At 41.9% G+C, this 26,326-nt stretch overlaps 1 protein-coding gene across 10 annotated transcripts in view; it reads right to left on the reverse strand.

The window, feature by feature from the left end:
• Nucleotides 1-26,326, reverse strand: part of DACH2 (dachshund family transcription factor 2) — a 333,298-nt gene that overhangs the window by 102,213 nt on the left and 204,759 nt on the right. For all 10 annotated transcript variants that reach the window (XM_083484718.1, XM_083484717.1, XM_083484712.1 and 7 more), the window contains one exon: nt 14,413-14,544. In XM_083484718.1, coding sequence (XP_083340844.1) covers nt 14,413-14,544 — 132 coding nt within the window. The remainder of the gene's footprint in view (nt 1-14,412; nt 14,545-26,326) is intronic.

Consider the following 26,326-nt stretch of genomic DNA (forward strand, 5'->3'; position numbering starts at 1 on the left):
TGACTTAGCACACACTCTTTTCTAGCCATTTTTTCAGAAATCCGACAGAACCAAACAGTGGCTTAAACAAACCAGAGTTCAAACTACCCAGAGTTCCCCAAGTTCTGATGCAATGAATAACTCTGGTTGGTTTTGTTTTACAGTTATAATAATTACTAACATTTATTACTCACTTTTTTGCCATGGCAAGTCAAAGTGGCTTACAATATTTTAAGCATAAAACAAACATAAACATACATTAAAACCAGTGTTTAAAATAATAATCTGAAAGACCATTCTGTCTTTTAAAAACTAGATTAAAACACTCTACCCATGGAAAAGGGCCACAGATACCGTACTTTTCCATCTATAAGATGCCCCCATCTATAAGACTCCCCCCTATTTTGGGGGACTTAAATTTAAGAAAATGGGGCAGGGGGGAGATGGCTGAGTTGTTGAGCTTTTGGGGGGTGGGGGTGGTCACAGAGTTGTACAGCATTTCTGCAACCCGCATATATTAAACCAAGTAAGCAAATTGCATGTGGTGCGTCTCATGTCAAAAACGTAAAATGTGTATGTTTTCAATTAGAAAAATCCATTCAAATGAAAAGTGTCATAAAATTAGAAGGGAAAATATGTTAGGCCTGACACTTCTGTTCTTGAGACACATTTGTGTTTCCTGGAAGCAACATGAAAGCACAACTGCAATGTTAATTAATGCTGATTTGGCAAATTGCTATGGTGTAGATTGGGCCAGGTTTTTAATAGTGCCAGATTAATGGGACTCACACCAGCAACCATCACTACCTGGTATGAAACTACGTGCCAAAATGCAGTTGGCCAGCTATTACCTTGCCTTCTCAATGCATATCATAAAATGGTGACACAGATGTATACACACAGGATGTCTTCTTTCTATTCATTCATTCATTCATTCATTCATTCATTCATTTATTCATTTATGTATTTAACTGGTGCATCTTTTGTTTTACCAAGTTTGTTCGGCTATTACACAGAAGTACTGGAGAATAGCATCAAGCAGAGGTAGTCAGTGTGGTGTCCTGAAAATGCTGCTGGACTTCAGCACCCAACACCCAGACCTTTGGGCATGCTGGCTAGGGTTGATGGCAGTGCATTGTGTTCGCTACCCTTGGTGCATGCTGTTGTTGTTCAGTTAAGGGTGGGGAAACTTTCTAGCTCCATGTGGTTGGGGGGGGGAATCACCCACCTGCCATTTGTGTCATACGTTCAACAGGTGGACTGTCCTGCCAACTTGTCGAAATCTCTTAAGCAATGTTCCCAAGCATCTAATAGTAAGCTGGCTGGTGGCTGGTGCTTGGGAACTGAAGCAGAAGGCCCATTGCTAGCCCTATGCTCAGCACATTGACAAGTGCCAATCACTTTATCACTCCTCCTGATAGAGGGAGGGAGATGGCTTTCTCTGGCTACATGTGGCTATTCCCTACTGGGAACAAGTTTGTGCAGGCAATAATTTAATCCCTTTCCATCAGTTGTCGAGAGGGAGTGAAGGCCCTGCTAAAATGAAGGGTGGGGGGCTTTCCTGTTCTCAGGGGTTCACATGCAGACTTCTTCTGAATCAAGAAAGGGGGTTGCATGGAATTCTACAGAACTGAGCAAGATTTAATTCCCAGCCAATGAGTAGCAGTCAAATCCTGCTGCCTTGGCTGCTCACACTGGTTCTATGCTGGGAACAGACATGCACAGCCAATGCAGGGTTTAACCCCATCCTTTCACACATCAGCAGGCATGGACCAAACATGTCACCTGGTAGGTGATAGGATGGGGTGACTTCTTCAGCTTTCCTCTGAAGTGCAGCGATAGCAATAGTCATCTGCCTTAGAAGTTTGTTGTTAATGACTGTCATTCTGAAAAAGTAGTACAAATGAGCCAAAGTCCCATGCAAAGTAAAAAAAATGTGCTGCAGATGACTAGGGATAGTTAGTGGGGGTGTCTTTTTTCAGTTTGCAGGCCCTAGATCCCCTCCACACCTAGCTGGTTATTTGTCAAGGTCCTTTAATGGTCTCTTGCACAGGGCCTTCCAAAAGCCTGGAACCAGCTGGGTCTATACATATACATAAAGAAGCAATCAATGAGACAATTAATGTTCATGTTGTCAGGAAACATCGCTGCCTTCTACATAAATTAGTATTTTTTTTATTGTTGCATGTGGGTTTGATAAAATCAGCTCTGATTAAAATTGGCATTTATGTGGCTCCTGCTGTTGGCAGCTGTATAGCTGGCAGAAACGTCTTGCGCTCAGCATGGGAGTTGCAAATCCAAAGAGAGAATGCTCGTTCCGGTTTCAGTTTTGCGCGTGTGGTTGATCGGACGGGATAAACTGTTTAACATTTTTTGGGTTCTGGGGAGTGTTTTATTCAGATTTCATTCCTTTTCCCTGCTTCTGATTATGAAGCTAAATATCTGGACTGTCTCCTTTACTGCTCAGATGGAATGACAGTATCACACATACACATTCATACAGAGTAATTTCTTAAGTTTTAGCAAAGAGCTTCCACATCAGTAGATGTTTGGAAACACTAATCATTGTCATGTGCACCTTCCCAATGTAATAATTAGGAAATGGCCAGAACCCTCTTACTGCTTAGTTATGAAGCATAAGAAACCTGAGCTACTTGTTCAGGAGGCTGAAAAAATTAAACCAACAAATAAATAGGAACAACACAATTTCTCAGCTGTTCCCTGTGAAACTCATTTCTAGCAAAAAATGGAATTCAGTCCAATGATACATCCCCACCCCCAAACAGAGGGAGACAGAATGAACAGAGGTCATGGAAAATGGTGCTCCCCTTGGGGAAATCTTGTAATCCAGCCTTTATACATCTACTCCAAACCACTCTCACATAGAATTCTGGTTCGCCAGAAGCGGCTTATTCATGCTGGCCATATAACCCGGAAAAACTGTCTGTGAACAAACGCCAGCTCCCTCGGCCAGTAAAGCGAGATGAGCGCAGCAACCCCAGAGTCATCCACAACTGGACTTAACACTCATGGGTCCCTTTACCTTTTCCTGTATTCAAGTACCTGAATTCAAGTGCATGAGCAGCTTAACTCTTGGAACATTGAAAGAGCTTTGTACCTTTCAGGGAGAGCATCAGTCAAACAATTGCCAAGGGGTATCTCTTAAGGGCATCAGTGCTTTGTCGCCACGCAAAAAAATTATTGTTCTTGCTGTTTGTTTGTTTATTCCATTCTATCAATGTGTGTGGCACTTCATAGAAAATGAAAGGAGCCTGTAATCTAAAACGCAACATAGGTAAGGAAAGGGACAGAGCTATAGGGAGGGGTAAACAGGGAAAGGGTGGGCGACTTCTTCAGCTGGATAGCTCAGTCAATAGGCTCAGGGTTGTGGGTTTGAGCCCCACGTTGGGTAAAAATTCCTGCATTACAGGGGGTTGGATGAGATGACCCACATGGTCCTTTCTAACTCTACAATTTTATTATCTGAAAACTTTTGTTCAGAGATCACGTTACAGTATGACATGAGAAGTAGGGATTCACAAGGGCTTCACAGTAAACCTGGTATGGGGAGCCCTTTTCAGCCCAAAGGTGCACATTCTAGGCAAACTTCTACAGGCCACATGCCAGAGATGTGAGCGAGTTCAGATGCAAAAGAGGACACAGCAATTAATGCCAACTGTACCTCTGTTGAGTACACTCGTTTCTACAAACACCCCTCTCTATCCTCTATCCAGGGAAGCAAGAGGCTTTATCAGAGTTTCTGGGACATGTTTGGGCCAGGTGAAAACACCTAGGGTTTGAAGCAGGACCAAGGAAGGGTGTAGCCTGTTCCAAGGGCCAGATCAAGGGTTCCAAGGGCCAGATAGAGAGAGGCCTAGAGGGTCACATCTGGCGTTTGCAATGAATGTAGGTTTTGAAGAGAGCAGCAGTCTAAGTGTGACCGAAATAGAACTCACACTTTTTGCAAGCATTGCCTCACTAACCTTCCCACCACATGAGCTCCTAAAATACTCAGGTCTGAATGAAAAACAAAAACAAAATGGTTTACTACGTAAACCCATAAATAATTTGATGAGGAATAAAGCCGGATCAGACACACTCCTGCCTTTTTCTTTATTAAAAAAATCAATCTCTTATGTTTTCTATGTTTTCTCGGACACATTTCCTGTCAATAGCTTGAAAGATGATATAGATTTAGGAGGAGAGTGGTCTCAGTGTAGCATCTCTCATATTATTATTCCAGTATCATCTGTTACAAAGTAAGACCAATTCCCACATCTAATTACAAACAGGATTTCAGAGTCATTAAACAAAATACATTTCCATTAGTGCTGCTGTAAGAAGATAGCAGAATGGGGAGGGGGGGTGAAGATTAGTGAATGCTGAATGTCTTTTCTCTTTTTTATGCTTTGAAGTGTTAGACCTCTGCACTCAAATACTATAAATTTGTTAAGGAAACGAAAAAATGTGACAGATATAGGCACTCTCTTCATTTGGAAGAGGCTTTTTTGTTGTTGTTTTTAAAAGAGTTCTGTCCCACTTGAATCTCATCACTATGCCATCTTATGAAACACTAAGATTTAATAATTTAATATTTTGTTGTTAATTTTTAGAGTTTCCAGCAAATTCCAACTTGAACAAAAATACAGGAAAAAGGGAAGCTGCCTTATTATACTGAATCAATTGATCCACCAAGCTGTGTATTGTCTGCACTGACTAGAAGTGGCTGCCCTGGATTCCAGAAGGGATCTTTCCTAGTTCCACCTGAAGATCCTGGGACTGAACCTGAGACCTTCTGCTTGCAAAATAGATGCTCCTCCACTGAGCTATGGACCTCAGAGCGGGAGACCCAGGCTCACATGACTCCTCTGAGTAGTGTGCTAGCTGACACTGTGGATCCGCAGGATTTAAAGTCCTCTGACATGCACCCAGAAAGAAGGATGAACTAATTTATTTCCCTCCCACCAGAATAAATGGGAGGGAAATTGCTCTTCATTTTTAATGGAATAGGAAGGGGGAAAGGGAGGAGAAATGTACATCCCCTGACTCTCATGCAAGCATGAGCTTTGCAGGCTATAGGGGGGGAAAGTGGCTTACCTCCCATTGGTTCTTCCTCCCCTAATTTTGGATTGTCCTGTTAGATATTTTTTTAAAAAAAAAAGTTTAAAAAAGGTACCAGAACTCAACATCAAGTACTTACAGTGAGTGCCACACTTTTAAAATTTGGGTGTGGGTGGGTGCCGGCACTGTGTAACCTTGAGTACCCTCCCCCCCAAAGCACTGGATATTCATATTTGTGGGGGTGGGTGGGTATTTAAAATCTGTATTAAAATGTGAATTTCCAAGCTTTTAAAAAAGTAATACAAATTAATGTAGAAGCAGGATTGAATGACCATATGCATAAGAGACCCAGATTGGTTTCTGACTGATTCATCAAGCCATACCCTCATGTCCTTAGGTCGCAATCAAGATTTAACAATAAAATAATTTTCTAATAAGGGAAGGAATTTCAAGTGAAGTAAAAAAATAAGGTTGTTAAGATTAGTCATGGGTGAACTCACTATTGTTTGGGTCAGTATTTCTGAGATTTTCCCAAGGGGAAAAGCTTATTATATGCATCTTGAGAGTTCTCTCCTGACTCATCCTGTTGCTGTATTGACCACTAATGCAATCAAATGTATGTTCACTGTCTTACAGCTGCTACCTGGGGATTGTATTTTGGATTTGTCTGCCCTGTGCCCACGCCAAAACAGCAACTATGGTGGAAGGTTGCTTTGAAATAAGATCGTAAGAAGAACCTGCTAGATCAGGCAGTGGCATATCTGATCCAGCATCCTGTGCTCAAAGTAGTCAACTAGATGCCCTAATGGGAAGCCTACAAACACAACAGCACTCTCCCCTCCTGTGGTTTCCAGCAATTGGTATTCAGAAGGTACACTACCACCTCTGACAGCGCTGGCAGAACTCAGCCATCATGGTATATACAGTAAATGAAGCGGTATAAAGGTAAAGATAAAGGGACCCCTGACCATTAGGTCCAGTCGTGACCGACTCTGGGGTTGCGGTGCTCATCTCGCTTTATTGGACAAGGGAGCCGGCATACAGCTTCCGGGTCATGTGGCCAGCATGACTAAGCCACTTCTGGCAAACCAGAGCACACAGAAATGCCGTTTACCTTCCTGCCAGAGCGGTACCTATTTATCTACTTGCACTTTGATGTGCTTTCGAACTGCTAGGTTGACAGGAGCAGGGACCGAGCAACAGGAGCTCACCCCATTGCGGGGATTCGAACCGCCAACCTTCTAATCGGCAAGTCCTAGGCTCTGTGGTTTAACCCACAGCGCCACCCGCGTCCCTAACGAAGTGGTATATAAATGCCTTAAATAAATAATAACTAACTTTTATTTAAAATGGTGCTAACAGCTGATGACAAGTTTGCAATGATATGTTCTTGATACTGACTCACATGGTTAACTTTAACAGTGCCATTTGGGTCAAATATTTAAAAGTGGACATGCAGTCAGCTTTCCTAAATATTCCTCTAGTACATTTGACTATCACATATGCCTTAAGGAATGACTGAACTGGTTCCAAATTGGCCTGGATGGATTTTTGCCACCTTACTCTTTGCTTAAGTTCGGCTTTAAGAATAGCAGCAGGCAATTTTTAATTTGATAACCAGGAATATGAACTGACATATGCAAATGAGCTGCGGCAAGCAAGCTTCCTCTCCCAGAAGAACTGGGCCATACATTTACTCACAATTCATTCTGGAGACATTTGTTAGTAGTGTCATTTGTTACAGGTAGGTGTTGGCAAACCCACTTAAATAACACAGATGGGAGTCCGAAGAGGAAATGAATCCTGATAACACTTCACTAAGGAAACCTCAACAAAAACAGTGTATAATTTGAGGAGAAAGGAACAGAGAGGTTTTGTCTTTCTTACTTCAGGCCTTGTATGTAACAAGGAGACATTCAATCAAACCATGCAATGCAAAAGAAAACCCTCTCAGGTAAACTCAGCCAATCAGAGCACGTGCTATCTCAGTAAGCATCCTGCTAATCTGGCAGATTGCTAAACTACACCTTTTGTGCAATGGGGGCATATGAGGCACAGTATTTCCCATCTATCAGAGGGGTTCTCCCAAATATTTCTGTGGGAGGGGGTATGATGAAAGCAGAGCAGATTAAACAACAAAAGAAACATTTAACACCTATCTTCTAGTTTATTGTTATGAAAAAGAGCAAGAGTTCTAATCATTTGGCAGCAGAGAGTTTATTTTATTAGTGATTTCATTTATTTATTATTTTGCAAATTTATAAACCACTTCATATCAATATATTAACAAGAATCATCTTATGGGATCATAATATTTGGCGGGGGAGGGGTCAAATATCATCTAGTTTAACTCCCTGCCAATGAGACATGACCCCAAAGTAGTGACCACCATGCGGACTTGGAGGCCACAGTAACAACAGCTAAAGAGGTGATCAGGCGACCACTAAACCTGAAACTGCAGGCAGGAGCCTGATAGACCACATCCCATACATTAGGCCTTGTAGAACCAGAGTCAGGACCATCATGGGTGCCTTCCCATGAGTCTGAGAACCCGAGTGTCTCCAGCCCCACCGCACCAGTCCAGCAGTGCAGGTGGGAGGCCATGGGGGGCAGAAGAAGTGCCTGCCAACAGGCCATGGGTCAGTCCTTTGAGAGACTCCAGAACTAAGTCCAGAAGCTTCAGTTAGTTGAGAACGCATCTGCCTGACTGTTGACAGGTTTTAGGCGAACAGATCATATAACACCTACTCTGTTCTAATTACACTTGCTGCCGGTACGCTTCAAACCCCAATGCAAAGTGCTGGTTTTGACCTATAAAGCTCTTTACAGCTCAGGATCCCAGTACCTTCTGGAACACCTCACCCAATATGAACCTACCCAGACCTTTAGGTTTTCTTCTGAGGCCTTTCACCAAGGCCCTGCTGTGATGAAAGGTGGTGACAAAGGAAAGGTCATTTTTGGTTGTAGCTCCCTACCTGTGGAATGCTTTCTCCAGCAAGATAGTTAGGAAGGTGTGTGCGCATATGTGCACACACTCACAAATGCACACACACCTGTCTATCAATAAATGGCAGGTGTTTTGTCTGATTTTAAAAAAAAATGGTATAATGTACTTCTGTTTATGTTTTTAAATGTGCTGTAAGTTGCTTGGAGATTTTTGGCTAACAAGCAATTAACAAGTAGTAGTAGTACAGTACTCAACAAGGAGTTGAGTGTAGGAGAGTTGGTCTAGGAGCTGTCCTTGGTGCTGCAACAGCCAGCCTGCCTTGCTCCTGTCAAAGTTAGGAGGGGATAAAGGGAGCTCAACTGATTTGCTATGACAACAAAATTGATGCACACTGAAGAGTTGTCAGGATCCCAGGTCCATAGTAGGGTGTACTACTTGGCCCCCTTATATGCCTAGCACACCAAGCAGTCATCCCTTTAATACCCCGCATTGTCCCAGATCTAGGATCACCCCGCATGGCCTGCAGCCAGGGAAATTCACTGGGGCCCTGTGTCAGGAGAGCACCCCACAAGAGGGCAATTTACTAGGGGAATCTGAGACGTGGAGCCAGCCCCATTCTTCATGCTTAAAGGTAAAGGTAAAGGGACCCCTGACCATTAGGTCCAGTTGTGGTTGACTCTAGGGTTGCGGCTCATCTCGCTTTATTGGCCGAGGGAGCCAGCGTACAGCTTCCGGGTCATGTGGCCAGCATGACTAAGCCGCTTCTGGCGAACCAGAGCAGTGCACGGAAACGCTGTTTACCTTCCCGCCAGAACGGTACCTATTTATCTACTTGCACTTTGATGTGCTTTCGAACTGCTAGGTTGGCAGGAGCAGGGACCGAAGAACAGGAGCTCACCCTGTCGCAGGGATTTGAACCGCTGACCTTCTTATCAGCAAGTCCTAGGCTCTGTGGTTTAACCCACAGCACCACCCACATCCCTTCATGCTTAGATGTGCAGAATTCCTGTCAAAGTGGATTTGAAATAGGGACAAGTCTTCTTTTGCTACTGACACCTAAACCTTTGTGGCTGGGGTGTGTGTGTCAAAACAGGGCAGGTTCAATGTCCATAAAATGTATCCTTGCCCAGAGTATACTTTTTGGGATATGTTCTCTTGCAAAATATAACATAAAGATTAAAAACAAAAACAAAAATCAAGGTGCTTTTTTTTTGGCCATTAGATACATGTGGGTAGATAAAGATATATAATATGGAGAATTAAACATTGGCACCACTGGAATATAAAACTGTCCATATATTACCGAAGTGTTTAAATAAGCAAAACATGGTTACATTATGCCTATTTTACTGATGTGGGTGGCGGCAGGGGGAACTACTTTAGGAAATCAGCAAAGGCATTAAAAAAAGATTCTTTAAAAAAACAAAAAAAAAACGCACACACCGTGTTCTTAGATCTTGTCATCTTTATACTTACAACAAAATAACATCTTAGGCAGCCTGCTTTTTTGAATAAAACACCTACCTACCTACCTACCACTTTCGACTTGAGATTTTTAAAATGGGGGTTTTTAAAAGGGAGGGGGGAGGGAATGCTGACCGTGTAATAGCTAGGTACTTGTGGTGGGTGTAGAACATGAAAGGTTACAATATGGATCCATGCCTATGCTTTTTCTTTTCAACTCCGAGCCCCTTCCCTCCTGCTTCTGCTAACTCGGCAATCATACTGCTGACAGATTTCGAGGTTTTCTAAATAATGTATGGGATTTTCTTTTAACGTGTCAGTGCAGAAGTATCAATTCTGCCCCTGTGTCATTTCTGATGCTGATTTTTCTTGACAGCATTCCATTAAACCAATGAGTTTCTCCCCTCCTGATGCTCCTTTAAATATTCCTCTGAGTGATGTATTTGTGGTTTTTTTAAACAGATCGTGAAGGATGTTTGCATTTAGGAGGGGCGGGTGGAACTGCATGGCAGGTACATGGGGGAAAACTCATGTTACACACACAAAACAGAAATTTATTTATTTATTATTATTATTATTTACCCTATAAAAGAGGTTTCCCCCTGGTTCTTGAACTGCCAGAAGCTGCTTCCTTGGTTGCTCTGCTCCTTACTAATATATCAGTTTGCCTCAGAAATCAAGCAATGATGTGAAAGCATACTGGGACATGATTTATAATGATCTTAAGAAAGTGTTTAAGAACACGTTCCGTAAGAAACCAGAAGCTTTCTTCTTAGGTATTTTAGGAGAAGAGATTCCTAAGAAAGACCATACTATATTCTTATATGCAACAACAGCGGCAAGGATTCTTTTAGCTCAGAAGTGGAAACAGCAGGAAACTCCGACAGAAGAATGGCAGAGTAAGATGATTGAATATACAGAGCTGGCAAGACTGTCCAGGAAAATCCGAGACCAGCAAGACTAACAGTTTCAAAAAGACTGGAGTAAATTTGTTATTTATTCGAAAGAACATTGTAAACACTTAACAACGCTAACAGGACTGGCTTAAAGGTTTGTCAGTTAAAATTAGAAACTTATTTACAATGATAAGGAATTTTAAAGTAAAAGGAAAGGTAGATGAGGGGAATGAGAAATGCGGATGAAATGATAATTGGAAGCTAGAAAGTCAGTTGGGAGGGATGGGGGGGAAGTCGTTGACTCGAGAGAGTCAGAATATAGGTAATGTAAAGTTATGGAAAATCACATGATGTTTTTTTAAAACGAAAATGCCAATAAATAGAAGAAGAAGAAGAAGAAGAAGAGGAAGAAATAATCAAGCAAAGATAATGAATATTTGCCACAAGAAGTATTTAATGCTCTTCGGTGCTGTTGCTCAGGAATGCTACAGACACATATGTATTGGAGAACTTCTATTAAAATGCCTCCACCCCACTTCACTTTAAGTCAACTTTATTCCTTGCTTAATGGCTGGAATGGGCAGCTTCAATCTCTGGAGTTATATGTTGACGCTTCTTTGATTACAGCGCAATGGCATAAAGAGTCCTTCAAAGTACAACAACAAAAACTTGCAGGCAACAATCAGTTTGTTCACTTTTTATCTCCCTTTCATCCACTCATTCACATATTTAGCACATCAGCAAAGAACCAAAAATAATGGTCACATATCAGCAGTGACATGACTGTCACCACTACTAGTACTTCTAATTTCTGTGTTTTATTTATTCTGACGATTTATATAAGCACTTAATTACGGGTAGTCTCTAAGTGGTTGCAAGTTATGCCATGAAACAAAGAAGATAAAAGTAAGCGAAAACTGTAAAAACGGAATTCAAATGAAATGCTTGCTAAACGAATTTTTTAAAAAAGGTTTTAGTGGAACATTAGACCTGCCTGACCTCAGCTGGAAGGGAGTTCCATAAAATTGGGGCCCATTTGTACTATACTTTTCAAAGCTGTATCATGCCATGTTATACAACCATGGTTCCTCCCCCCAAAGAATCTTGGGAATTTCAGGGTGCTGACAGTTGTTAGGAGACCTGTAATCCCCTCACAGAACTGCAATTCCCAGAGAGGTTTAACAATGAATTCTTCTTCCCAGGCAACTCTGGGAATTGGAGCTCAGTGAGGGGACTACAAGTCTCCTGACAAACTCCTCCTTATTCTCAGTTTTGCCCATGCAGAACTCTGCTAGGAGTGGGGGTGGGTAGGGACAAAACTAGAGTTATTTGCCTCTGCCTGTCATTAGCTCTAACAGCACCTGCTGTTTGTCTCCCTGCTTTCCACCCTCCCACCCACTGGTGGGCAGAAGAAAAACTGTGAGACCCTTGTAGAAGGGCACACTACATGTTCAACATCCTTCTCTCAGAAACTCCAGGTGTACTTTGGATTTGAATCTTATCAAAAGCACAATAATATATACTCAAAAAAGAAAGACACTGGCAAATACCATTTTATTCAAGCCCAATTGCCAAACATTTTCCTTGCTCCACTTAAACCATCACAAAAGGCAATCATCCAGAATGAAAAGGGTTTTAAAGGCATATCTTTTCTATCTCTCTGGTGGAAATCACTATGTAGCAATGAATGAAAGGACACACAGACACACACACACACACTTTCAACATATATTTTTTTCAAGTAAAGAGGTGACTTCAGACTCTTTGTTCCCCGTGTGTGTATCTATTAAAAATCCAAAAGAATAACAAACTCTACCACTGTAAACCAATATTTCTGATTTGACAGCTATAGTTATAACCACTCAGGCGTCTATTTCCCACAAACTCTCAACAGCCATAACCTTTAGTGATTAATTATAAAGTTCCAGGAGCAATAGTACACAGACTAATTTCCTAAAACAATAAAAAGACAGAATTTCTCATTTGGAGCTAAATGAAACACGAACAGGTTGTTATTCATGCTGAAATCGAGATGCAGAGTCATGTTGCAGCCATTACAGAAGCTATTAAACACAACCTCGAATCAAAGAAACTGTAGGTCTGTCTCCTTAAAATAAAATGTTTTCTTCACTGACATGGCTCCTGGTTCAGTGGCTATGTTGCCGCCTGCCTTTGTTAAGAAGTCACTTTCAAAATTCAATCTCCTTTTATTTTTGTTTTACACCATTTTATTTTAGCAGTCATTTAGCCCGTATGAGTCTATACACACAAAAACACCACCCCAAACATTTGTTAAAAGCTTGAGTGTAGACATAGAATTATAATGGGCATACCATAGTTTCAGTGAAGTATCTAGAGCAGTGTTTGTCAAGCTTGGGCCACCAGTTATTGTTGAGCTCTAACTCCCATCAACCCCGGCCACTGGCTGGGAGATGATGGGAGTTGTAGTCAACAATAGCTAAGGAATTGAAGGTTGGGAAATGCTGATCTAGATGGCCTTGGGTGGTACAGAGAGCACCAAAAAGAACATGCACAAGAGATAATTATTGGTATACACTTTATGACTGGGGAGAAGGGCATAGCTCAATGGCAAAACACCTGCTTTACACAGAGAAGGTCCCAGATTTAATTCCTAGCATCTTCTCATACAGGGGTAGCTTGTCTGGGATCCTGCAAGACAGCTGGCAGTCAGAGTAGACAGCATTGGGCTAGAAGGACCAACAGTCTGGTCTGGTATATTGAAGCATTTTGTATTCATATGATTTCCATAAGGAAGCTGGCAAAATCACCCACCCACCCTCTTTGCATATTTCCCCTGCTGTAATAACTCACTGCATGGATCAAGATCAATACATTGCCCATGTTCGCACATCATGACAAGACTGCTGGCTCTTGTGCATTATTTGGAATGAGCAGTGTGCTGGTCCAAAGTGCTTGATCACTGCTGCTTTTCTCTTCTTGCACCATGAGTGGGAGAAATGAATCAGGAAGCTGAACAAACTAGGAAGCCACAATTCGGTTTGGGGTTTTTGGGTGATGCCTGTAACAGTTTTACTACGTAGTGAACTGCCTTGTACAGGCTGCTCTTACAAATGAAGCTAAGTAAACAGTACTGTGAGCTGGGGAATCAATGATATGAGCCTCTTCAAAGTCAAGAGGGGTTGCTAACCTTTTTTGGGCCTTTGGAGAAATTGAAAAGTGGAGAAACTTTTTTGGACCCCAGGCAAAAATAGCTTCTCTTGGCTACAACAGAAGGCTTATTTCAAGTCTAATTTCAGGAAATGAGACCCTGCAGGCATATTGTGCCATTGTGGATTGTCAATCCATATACCAGAAAATCTCTGGCAAGCCAATATTCAGCCAGAGCTATGATATTAATGCATATAATGCAGCAACCTTGTGGTATGAATATGATCAGTGTCTGGACTGGGAGACCACTCAATAGTTTCATAACAAGACTGAGAGATTTAAAAAATGGAATAATAAATCTTATCTCAAGCCTCAGCACCATATTTGCAACCTGGTGAAAATAATAGAGGCCTATCTTAGAAGATCCCATAAGGACATTATGCTGATATACATTAAGTGCTCTCAAAACTTGAAATGTGCTAGATCCATGTTAATTATGATGATTAACACGTAAACACACAATCATTCTCCCCAAGGCTAAGCATTAAGATTGGCATTTGCCAAAAGCGAAAGGTGTGATCAACATCTCCCCCAAAGCTCATTTGTGCAACAATGACTTCTCCTGTTGCCAAAAAAGAAAAGAAAAAAATCCTCCATTGTGTGTGGACTTTTCCTGTCAATTATGGATGACTTCCAAAACATTCTAATTTTTGGAATGCAGTATGAGTCATCCCTCAGAAAGACAAAGGTGGAGAAGCGAGTTACCACCATCAATTCCATAATCTGGCAGCTTTTCCATGTGTGACTCTCGTAAAGTGGCTATTCGAGTTGCAGGCAACCCAAAATAGCAACTGCTTGACAATGGAAGAATTTCTCCTTCCCAGGAGTGAACAGTTAAGAGGTAAACTCAAAGAAACAGATTTCAGATTTGCTTACCTGCATTGGAATTCAGCTCCTCATTCTCAGATTCTGTCCCATTCTGACTCCCACTTCCATGAAGGCTATTCATGGCCATCAGCTTCATCTTCTGCAATTTCATCGCCTCTGCCATGGCAGCTGCTGTTAGACCTAGCCACAGAAATAAAGAGAAAAATTATTTAAACAAAATGACCAAACAGTCTTTTCTGTCATTTCAACTTGCCTAAGAACATAGGATCCCTGCTGGTTCAGACCAAAGGGCCATCTAATTCAGAATCCTGTTCTCACAGTGGCCAATCAGATGCCTCTGAGATGCCTACAAACAGGATATGAACACAATAACACTCTCCCCACTTGTGATTTTGGGCTTATTCCCTCCAACACAGGAAGCAGTGCATTGCCATAATGGCTCTCAGCCATTAATAATGTGGGCAGTTGCTTGAGGGAGTGAAGCAAGACTCACACAGCAATTATAATTTGTAACCTGGTGCAAATGGAGTTATAGAACCCAGTGGGCACCCTGATAGATATTCACACATATATTCATACTTATATGTATTTTGCATTCATATTTATAGATTATGGATGATGATGGAAGGTAGTACTGTTCTCTAACCAAATCCTCACACACCCCCAAGTTTAGTAATTGGTTAGATGGTACCCATCCCTCTGCATTATTCATAAAGCTTTTCTGTCAAAACTGTGAACGAGTAAATTAACTAAAGAGGAGCTATGAGTAATCTAATCTTGAGGTATGCAATTAATTAATTAAAATTGAATGGCAAGCCACACCGCCTGCACTGCAGTCCCTCATATCAAAACAAAACATTTAATTAAATTATCAAACTATTTGTAACTGAAAACATTCAAAAGGGGGAGAAAACACACAAAACCACTAAGGCTCCGGCGCCGCTATGATTTCAAGTCCAAATTGTGCCTGGTTTCTGGGTGCTCTACCAGTTGTATGCGATATCCACATTCAAACCTGCTGTGGGTCAAGTGAGACATTCAGAAAGCAAGAACAATGAAACATCTGGTGGTATGAAATGTTAATGCAAAATGCCATATTGAAAATAGGAGGGGGGGAGCCATGTTGCAGTCTCTGGGTCCCATACCCCTCAGAGATGAGAGCAGCTGCTCCTGGCTTCCTTCAGAAGCAGGCTGGAGTGAACTGTCCTCCCTCCAGATCAAGAGAAATCTTGCTCATTGTGGGGTGAAGGAACCCATCTATAATTCTGCACTAGTTACTGCATCCTTTCCTCAAGAGGCAGATTGTGCCTTCCTCAGGACCAGGCAAGAAGAAGAAGAAGAAGAAGAAGAAGAAGAAGAAGAAGAAGAAGAAAAGGAAGAAGAGTTTGGATTTGATATCTCGCTTTATCACTACCCTAAGGAGTCTCAAAGTGGCTAACATTCTCCTTTTCCTTCCTCCCCCACAACAAACACTCTGTGAGGTGAGTGGCGCTGAGAGACTTCAGAGAAGTGTGACTAGCCCAAGGTCACCCAGCAGCTGCATGTGGAGGAGCGGGGAAGCGAACCCGGTTCACCAGATTACGAGTCCACTGCTCTTAATCACTACACCACACTGAAGGCAGATGCTACCTCTTGAGAGAAGATAGACTGTCACTGGGTGCCAGGGGAGCCAGCACAGGTCTGAAGGTGGAGGCAACTTCCTGAGCAGAGGTGGGGAACCATAGTCCTGAGGACCTTTCTACCTGGGTCTAGGCACCTTCCCCAAGGCCACACTCCTGCTCCAGATGTATTACCATTCACTGGCCTTGCTTTGTATTTTCCTTGAGTGTTTTCGCCTGGCTCAAAATTTCTCCCTTAATTCTGATAAAGCTTCTTGCCTGGATGGAGGTGTGTGGGCGTGTATAGAAACTAATAGACAAAGGTGAAATTTACCCTCTCACTGCACACACATAGATTCATAGAACTGTAGAGTTGGAAGGGACCACAGGGTCATTTAGTCCAATCCCCTGCAATGCAGGAACCTTTTGCACAACATGGAGCTTGAAGCCACAACCCTAGATCAAGAGTCTCATGCTCTTCTGACAGCTATCCCTCTTTCAATCAAGCAAAATCCAGGTTAATCCTTCAGTCTTTCAAATGCTCAGCCTAGCACTAGTGAGGAGACTGAAACCTAGTTTGCAGATGGATCAGAAAGAAGGGGGAATGAGTAGGTTGAGTTCTGGGGTGCCAGAATGGACTGCATCACTTATGACTGTATGGGGTGGGTGTCTTCTTTTTTAATGCTTCTCTATGAAAATATTTTGATACAAACTTTGATGTTCCAATTCCATCCTGGCTGTTTTGCTTGGAGTTGTTAACTGCGATGTGGGGGCAGTATTAAAAAAATGTTACCCACCACTTGCAGTTTTCACTGACTGCTCCCTCGTTGGTTCAACCAATTCATTCTGCTCTATGTATAAGTCCTAAAATGGCAGAGATGGTTTTAGGATCTTGGACTGAACATGCCAGGGTGGAAGTGATAGATGCCAGGCTAAGTCCAGCTAATAAGCAGCCTATGATATTGCCCCAGCACTGATCAGGAGCTGATTGGAATCTGGCCTTGCCCTTCTCAGGGGAACTTCAGTCCCAGAATCTGAAATAAACCTAGCGAAAATGTATGTGTATTACTATTTGTATGTATCTTGGCATATTATTCCACCATGTAAAATGTTAAAATCAGTAAAATAACAATATTATCAACGATGGATGAAACATAAACAAGATGCATCCGTCTCATACTCTGAAAATCTTTTTAAGTTATATGATTGAGAGGAAATGACAAAATCAGAGTTGGAAAGGAAAAGGCCGGGTTAGATTGTATTTTCCCTTGCTTTCTTTTCAGAGACCCGCTTATGATGGTTGATTGATTTCATGACATTTTCCGTTCCTTTTAGAGTCTAGGCTATGGGAATGATTTGTCAGGATTGTAATACTTAATACTTTTAGTGAGCTCCACTCCAGCGACCTTTATCTTATTCTGTATAGTTGACTGCCTGACCCTTTCAGTTCTCAGGATCACAAAGATGAATGTAAAAAGGCAGAGAAAGGATTTTGGGCAATGGGGTTGAAGAGAGAGGAGGGGGAGGGGGAAGAAAGACTGGCTATCCAGAAAATCAGCAGAGTGTTCCATGTCCTATAATAATTGAACCTCTTCTTTAAAAGTGGCAACTGTCCTGGTAAATGCATTAACTGAAGACGAAGAATAAAAGTACTCATTGAACTTAGGTTTCTGTGGTGCTAAGGAACAAAAAACTGCAAGCCTATGTACTCTCCAATTGCAGTAAACCCCACTGAACACAGTGGGGCTTACTCCCAAGTAAATATGTCACATGTGTGGTGTACTGGTTAGAGCAGGGATAGGGAACTTGTAGCTCTCTTGGTCAGGGCTGGGCAATAAATAGCTGCTGCCTGAGCTAAGGACAGGGTGGCGCCCCCTTGCATCCACTCACTATGCAGGAGCTGAACAGATCAGTGTTGGAACTGGTAATGGGACATCATCCTTCAACTGTACCTGAGGGCAGCAGCCTAGCTGAGAAGAGGCTTCAGGCTTTGACTGTGTCACTCTGCCTGATGGTAGAGCTGGACCTGTTCCAGAACTTTGTTGGACACTAGCTCCCAGCAAGCCCAGTCAGCACAGTCAGGTATGACAGAAGTGCAACTCCAGCAGCATCTAGAGGTGTTCAAGTTGCCCATTCCTAGGTTAGAGTGCCGATAGAGCATGAAACTCTTAATCTCAGGGTTGTGTGTTTGAACCCCATGTTGAGCAAAAGATTCCTGTATGGTATGGGGTTGGACGAAATATTGTTGTGGTCCCTTCCACACACACACACACACACACACACACACACACACAATCCTGATTATCATCTTTCATAGCAACCACTCTATTGGGAAACATAATGCCATATATGGGAAACAAAAGAGGTTTAAAGACACTCTCAAGGCAAATCTTTTTTTTAAAAAAAAAAGTAGTATAAACACCGACAACTGGGAATCACTGGCCTGTGAGCTCTCCAATTGGAGAACAGCCTTTACCAAGGCATCATGGACTTTGAAGAAGGACAAAAGGGAGAAATGAGCTAAGAAGAAGGGACATTTGGCAAATCCTCACCGTGATCAACTCCTGTCTGGAGACCAATGTCCCCACTGTAGAAGGACGTGTGGATCCAGAATTGCCCTCCACAGTCACTTATGAACTCACTGTTAAAACCGTGTTGATGGAAAACAATCTTACTTTGCTATGAGTGATCGCCAAAGAAGAAAGAACAATATAGACCTCTATATAGCAGCTAGACCAAGAAGCTTCCCTTCTTGGCTTTGTTTCCACTATAGATGATGAATGTATGACTCTATCATCGTTAATAAATGACACAGTTCTGAAGTGATAGGCTAAGGGCAGGGACAGGGAACATCAGGCCCAGGGGTCAGATGTGACCCTCCAGGCCTCCTTATATGGTCCTCTGCAGGCTGCGCCCTCTCCAGCCATTGCCAAACCTGGAAACCCAGCACCTAGTACGCTAAGAACTATTTACGCTAAGAACTATTTACAGAAAGCATGCTACAGAAAGCATAATTCTTTAAAGGTGTAAATAAAAAGTGATCATTTAAACATTATTGGGGAGGATCAAAGAGCTGGTAGTGGCTGTCTTTCTACTGGTACTGAAACCTGACTACAAGTCTCATAATTTAGGAGTAAATGAACCTTTTCCCTGATTAAACACCCGTCAACTTTGACTGATGAAGAGGAAACCACATTAGAAGCAACTAAGCTACCTGTTATCAAATTACAAAGCTTTTTTTTTTTTAATCAAAGGACTAAAACAGGCCATAGATCGACCAGCTAACAGGTTTCCAGTGACCTAAGGGGGATTTTCTTGTTCCAGTTAACAGCCTCTGAAGAATGCTTCCTTTTGATTCTTGTCTAAGACACAAAAATGATTGTCCCATTTAACCAGTGTTCTGTCGCATACACCAGAGAATCCTATTTACTTAGATGCTGGTGGAACATTAAAAACACAATAGTGTGATTGTCTTTGGAAGAAAATTTTTCAAGATTGACTTTCCCCCCTTCTTTTTTGAAAAAGAAGGGGGGAGATCAAAAAGCTAACTTTAATAGATGTTTGACTAAGGTCAGACTCCTAGGAAATGGAACACTGAAGATGAAAGCGAACAAATAGATTTGGCTTTTGATCTCGGCCAAATCCATTTGGCATTGTTTAGCTTTTCTATAATGCTTCAATTCTGGAGTGATATCATGGCCGAAATGAACTGCCTTCTATTTGAAGTTTCTTTTTTAATAGCTTTTGTAAAACTTTAACATGTACCACAGAAGAAGTTTAGGAAACAAAACAAAACAAAACAAAACAAAACAAAACAAAACAAAAGCTTTCTAAGAATTTGGCTACAAGGTGTTCACACCCACCACACACCTGGTGGTTACTCTTATATAATACAGTAGCACTACTTTGTGTTTTCAGCAGAGTGGTTAAGGGTGCAATCTGAAAAGCACAAGTTCCATCCAATTAAGTGAGAGTTCATTTTACAAAAGTCCTTAGCTCAAATTTCACCTTTGTCACTGTTTCACTGGACAACCTAAATTAATGTTCCAGGTTAGTGAAAAGTAACAAGGGTATTGGTCTAGGAATGGGGTAACCCAAGCTGCAATCCACATTTAGCAGTGAAGCTCATTAGGTGAGTTGTGCCAGTAAGTATATTATCAGTTTAACCTGCTTCATAGAGTTCTCATAAGATTAAATGAAGTGGGGAGGCGGGGGAGTGAAAAACATATAAACCTCTTACATTTCCTGGAGAAGTGGGATATAAGTCCAAAAATGCTACAACCTCTCAACTGAAGTCATCTCCCCCAATTTGTAGCATAAGGACGATAATATTTACCTCCTGAATACAACAGTTATAATAATGACTGAAATAACATATGTAAGGTGTTCTGAACACTTCAAAAATACCAAGTATTGATGTTATGAGATGAGCCGGCATTTTGAGCTGCCAACCATGGTAATGTGCAGTTTCTCAATGGACAGCCCCAAGTCAACTCATCAACCATCTTCAACCAACCTGCCCTCCCTCCCTCTCCCATTGACTTAACACCTATATCTGCTTTTCATTCTATCTGCACCATCCCAGCAACCATCCCAATATTCATGAACTTTAGTGAGTGGCAGCTGCTACCCTTTGGAACTCTCTCCTGTAAATATCAGAAAGACACAATCTCCATTGTCTTTCATTCTTTTTCAACAAGCATTTGAAGGGGAATTATTATTTTTTAAAATTGAATTGGACTTGAAATGGTTTTTACATATGAAATTGTTTTAATTGCTTTTTATGTGAAATGTTTTCCTTGTTAAATTGTTTTCAGATGTTTCATAAAAAGGGATTAGGTGTTGCAATAAACAAATGAACAAATGAACAAATAAATACCCTGATGGTTATGTGTTTTCTGAAATTTAAGTTAAGAGTTTGCATTCCAGCCAATTTACTCAAATGTTTGCAAGCCATCTTGAAACTATATTGGTTTGGATACTGCTTTGGTGGCAACCTGCAAAGCACAGACCATCACATTATGTTGGCTTAGACATTACCACAAAACATGGCTTGGCATTAATGTCTGAATCATATCATTGTATTTTAAAAGCTACAAGGTTCTTGGCTGTATTTGATACAGAAGTCTAACACAACTCTGAAACAGAGCTTAGCAGTGTTAAAAGTAGAAACAAAATACGCACAGTTCCCACTTTCCAAATACAATGTGTTCCCAGGAAATTGTTCATTAGGTGAGCATTTGCATAACAAGCTGGCGATTTCCATTATTTCCTGTGGGAACATTTCTAATCTGTGATCTCTCCCCCCGCCCCCCACCATGGTTTCCTCCTAAAATGGCTGCAGTCAACCAGCAAAAGAGAGACCGGGGGAAAACTGGTTTGTTCAACCTCTCTTGCCCCCTGATTTGTCAGATATCCCTCCCCCTCCCTGCTTTCTGCCTGAAATGGCTGCTGTTAGTCAGCAAAGCACAAAGAAGTGTGCAAACTCCGGCTGTTTGGATATCTGGATCTGCCATTCAGGTTTTGAGATTTGGGAATTATTCCTTGTGTTTGGATAACCAAGGTTTTGGATAACAAAGATTCCAAGAGTGGAATCTGTGTGTACTACAGGCAACCCCCAAGTTGTGCATGGGTTGCGTACCTGTCTCCAGTGTGCATAAGCCCGCCTGCCCCACCTGCATTCTGCCCTCCTCTAGGTCCAAAGCAACCCATGCATTGGCAGTTGCACATTGGTTGAATGCATGCAAAATGGTCACAGCCTATACTTCACTAGCATTTTAAAACAACCCACCCTCAATCCAACATGTCTGACTAGAAGCACTGGGAAGGAAATTATTTCCCCCAGTCCCCTCCAGATAGTTCCCACTTTAAAAGCTTGCTTCCTAGTTACCAATTTATTGGGATGAAAAGATATCCCATCATTCTAACTGCAAGGCAGAAGGTTGGGTTTTTTTAATGGCCACGTGCCACTATGTTAAATCTAACATCCAAAGTTGCTTGAGCGTATATATTTAAATTAACACCTTAAAACAATTTAAAAACAGCACCAGTAGGCGAGGAAGATAAAGCAATCCCTCCACTGTAGTTGAACTTAATTAAGCAACTGTTTCCTACACTTTTAATAATTGTTATTGATGGGATCAATAAAACAAGCAAGTTGAGGGAAACAGATGGAAAGAAAAGCTTGTTGCTATTGAGTGCATTAATCTGAACACGTTTAAAGATGGTGCAAATATGCTGAAATTCGTAACGGGGGGGGGGGACACACAGGCAGTGGGGAAAGTCTGTTGTGTCTCTTTACGCAAGATTCGATGAAATGGACAGGACTGAGTCCTGCGAGAGGACTGTGCAAACTGCTGCGGGGGCCAGTTGTGTCCCTTCAGACTGCAGGTGGGAAAGAAGGGCAAGTTACTGGCACAGAACAGAACTTTGCACACAAAAGATTCCAGATTCAGTGTTCGGCACTGTGGTATAGGGCTGGGGAAGACACTGAAAATTCAGCAAAGCTGAAGGGGTAGTCAACCTTTTTATACCTACTGCCCACTAATGCATCTTTCTTGATGGCAAAATTTTCTTACCGCCCATCAGTGCTCGATGGAAGGAGGATTCCGCTTGTGCCGTGGAACCCCCTACTGCCTACCTAGAATCCTGAACCAGGTTGACATCCAGGGACCAGGTTGACAACCCCTGATTTAGACAATTCTGGGCCAGAAATTCGTTTGAGCAATGGCCCAAATCGGTTATCAGCAGCTTACTGTGTCTTGATGTGCAATGCCTCTCTATACAAAGCAAATACCTGCCCACAGAAATCTAGCACACTAGAGGAAGGACTAGGCTATGACCCTACTCCAAAACTCTCAAGTTTTTGTTGTTGGTTCTTTTACAATCAGTGTATAAATTTTGAAATAAATAAATAAATCTTCTCAGCATGTGATGGTTACTTGTATATGAGAGAGACTTTACCTGTAGTCTCAAGTGGTAATATGAAAGCAAATATTTACTGCCTTACTGAGAAGAAGGACAGAGTTTTGACCACAGCTAAGATTAAGACTGTAAGAAGGACTTTGCTGGATCAGGCCAAAGGTCCATGTAGTCCTGCATTCTGCTCTCACAGTGGCCAACCAGATGTTGATAGGAAGTGTACATGAGCACAACAGCATTTCCCCCAATTGTTATTATTGGTATTCAGAGGCATCCTTCCTCCTCAAAGCCTGCTGTTTACTGGTGAAAACTGAAAGATATATGGAGGGGGGAGGACAGCTGGACACTCAATATGTCACCACCACTCACAGATACTTTCTGATCAGATTCCAGACTGGTTGATGATTAGCATGAAACTTATTTTATTTATTCCACAAAATTTATGCACCACTTGATTGTAAAAAACCTCAAAGTGGTTTACAAAAATATTAAAAAAATGAATCTACATTGGAGTTCAAGGGCCTTATAATTAGGATTTTTTTGCAGCTGGAACTCGCCAGAACTCTGTTCCGGCACCTCTCAGGTGGTCGCCATTGCCATAAGAGAACAATGGAGGCATTCATGGTGAGTTCCAGCACCTGTTTTTCTAGAAAAATAGCACTGCTTATAAAGTTGGTTCAAGTTCCTATTCATGCATGAAGATGCTGTTTGTTGCAAACAGTAGGTTGGGGGGGGGGTAATTATTAGTGGAGACAAACATTAGAGGACTTTGACCCATGCCACAGTTCCCTGCAGATCATACCTTCCCAGCTACAATTTCTTTCTTTTTTTAATTTAAACAATAAGAGTAGCATGAATGATAATGCATAAAACATATTCCAAGTATAAGTGTGGCTGAAATAGGTCACTGCCCATAGCTTTCCTGAGAAGTCATTCTTAAAATGCAACCAGATCTCCTCTTTCTCAACACAAATAGAAACTTCACTTCCTTAGGCTGCCTGCTTCAAACATGAAAGGCAATACTTATTCAAAGGAGCTGAAGTATGCCAACTGTAGACTAATTTGAAGAGAGGTCATCTTTGGTGAGTAACTTGCTAAAAAACATTTTGCCCATTCAGCAGCATCTTGGAGGGAGAAAAACTGGAGCTGGTTACATTATTTAAGGCTTCTGCACCAGACCACAAAGGCTTTGTCTGCTTTCTCAACTGGGACAAAAGTGTTGTTTTTAACCTGTCTTCTCTTACCCAGTTCTCCGGTAGGTGTGTCATTCCCTTCTGGTGCCCCTTGGAAGTGATAGGGTAGAAGGCAGGGAAGCCAGCAACAGGTGGTGCCAGAGCCAGTGACAGGTGCAGCCAACTAATTATTGTTTTGCCACATCTTAGACTAAGGAAGTGTATGCTGCTCAGACAGTGCCACCCCCTGAACTGGGTGTAAGAAAGAAGACAGGCAAGTGGGGCCTGGCTGTGGGCATCAAGAGGTTGGTAGGGAAGTACCCCATTCACCACAACAGTTAGTACTTCTTCTGCCGATGCTAGCTAGGTAGTTTGGAAGGCAGACCATCACACAGACAACTGTTGTGGTGTGGCTTAATATAGATTTCAGAATAAGGAGTACATTCACAAGAGATCTTAATCCATGAAGGGAATAACACACTTCTCATTTCCCCAAAAAGTTTGTGCAAATTTGCCCCTGGGCTCAAGCAACCTATAGGTTTATCAATATTTCCTTCTGCATCTGGGGCAGAAAACCTGCGACCCTTGAGATATTGCTGGACTACAACTCCCATCATCCCTGACTATTGGTTGTGCTGGCTGGGTCTGGTGGGAGTCCAGTAACATCTGGAGGTTCACAGGTTGCTCCCCACCCCACCCCGGTTCTACATAGTGACAACCACAGGGATTGCAGAAATCTCATTTTTCTCCCCTTCATCTTTAACGTCTGCATGGATACAGACACATAATTATGCAAGATAGAAGGGTGAGCTCAGCATTTCCCCTTCTAACATATATGAAAATGATATGGAAATAAGCAAAATAATGTTTTATGAATTAGGTTATTAGTATGAAAATCGAAGGGCATTCCCCATCTGCTGGAACAGGCCATGTGACTGATTTATGCCATGCAGGCTGAATTATTGATACAGATGCTTATATATTATATTTTATATGGGGTATCATGGGATGAGACCATCTGGCATAGAGACATTAATGAGAGCACCTTTGCCTAAATAAACACTAACAATGAGATACCAAAAGCGATCACGCCGAGGTGCGTTTTGTTGTTGTATGTGTGCCCTTCTATGGAACTTTTCCAAGCAAAAAAAGAAAACGATGAACAAAGCCACCTGCAAAGCAGTTTGACTGTTTTCCTGACAGCAAAGGGCTCAGACTGCACAAGTGTCTTCATAAGACACAGACTGACTCAAACCATTGGTACATCTAGGCTGGTACTGTCAGCACTGACTGGCAGTGGTTCGCCATAGTTTCAGATACCTCTAATGAATGCCAAGTGCATTTTAGCATTTCAGTTTATCTATCTGCCATTTATTGTATTTTTGGATTTTATAGACTCTATTTTAAGTTGCTTCACGACTCTTTCTGCCATAAGGAGCAACACGTATAAATTGGAATAGAAATGTCAGTGAGATTTGGGTTGTGGTTGGAAGCATGTGTTCCTGAAAGTTAGGCTGCGGACATGCCATCAATTTAAATCACAGACTCCCAATTAATCATGGGAACTGTACTTTGTTAAGGGTGCTGGGATCTGTAGCTCGGGGGGGCAACAACTACAATTTCCTGGGTTTCTGGGATGTGGGTGTTCTTTAAATGTATGGTGTGTATGCAACTCCTCTCTTCTTCAAGAAGGCCTGCGGTAAGCCAAGGCTGAAATGCTTCTTTCCCTGATGAAGGCGAAAGTGGTGGGCTAAGGATGGGTTGGCTGTAGTTCAAAGTCCTCCAGCTGCCAACCACCACAATAGGATCTTTTGTTTATTCTGAGAAAATCTCAGAATGCAAAAGAAGGTTATCAAGCCTAACTTACAACACTCCCCCCACAAAGGGGGGTCTTCTGCAAACCAGTGCATGACACATTATTTTTGCACAACTGATTCCGATGGCAGAAATACCACCAGAAGTTTATAGGAAGAGAAGACTGGTAGAAAGGGTTGCTGATTCCAAAGGAAACAAATAGTTAAGAAAAATGCGAAGTCAGCAGAGGGAGAAAGTCTTGGGAATGGGCAGTCATCGCTAGTTTCACATGGAATATTTTTATTCTTAGTGTCAGCTAACAATGGCTGCAATCAGACAGCATTTTATTTGGTTTTTGAAATATTTCCTTACCTATTCGTTTTTTTTCATATTATGTTATCTTTCACACGACGTAAAAACCACTTCTGGAAATCTAATGGAATGTAGCAGACATTTAGCATGCATTTCTATGTTATT

This window comes from Podarcis liolepis (assembly GCF_965112155.1).
Source record: "Podarcis liolepis genome assembly, chromosome: Z".
In the NCBI taxonomy this organism is placed as follows: domain Eukaryota; kingdom Metazoa; phylum Chordata; class Lepidosauria; order Squamata; family Lacertidae; genus Podarcis; species Podarcis liolepis.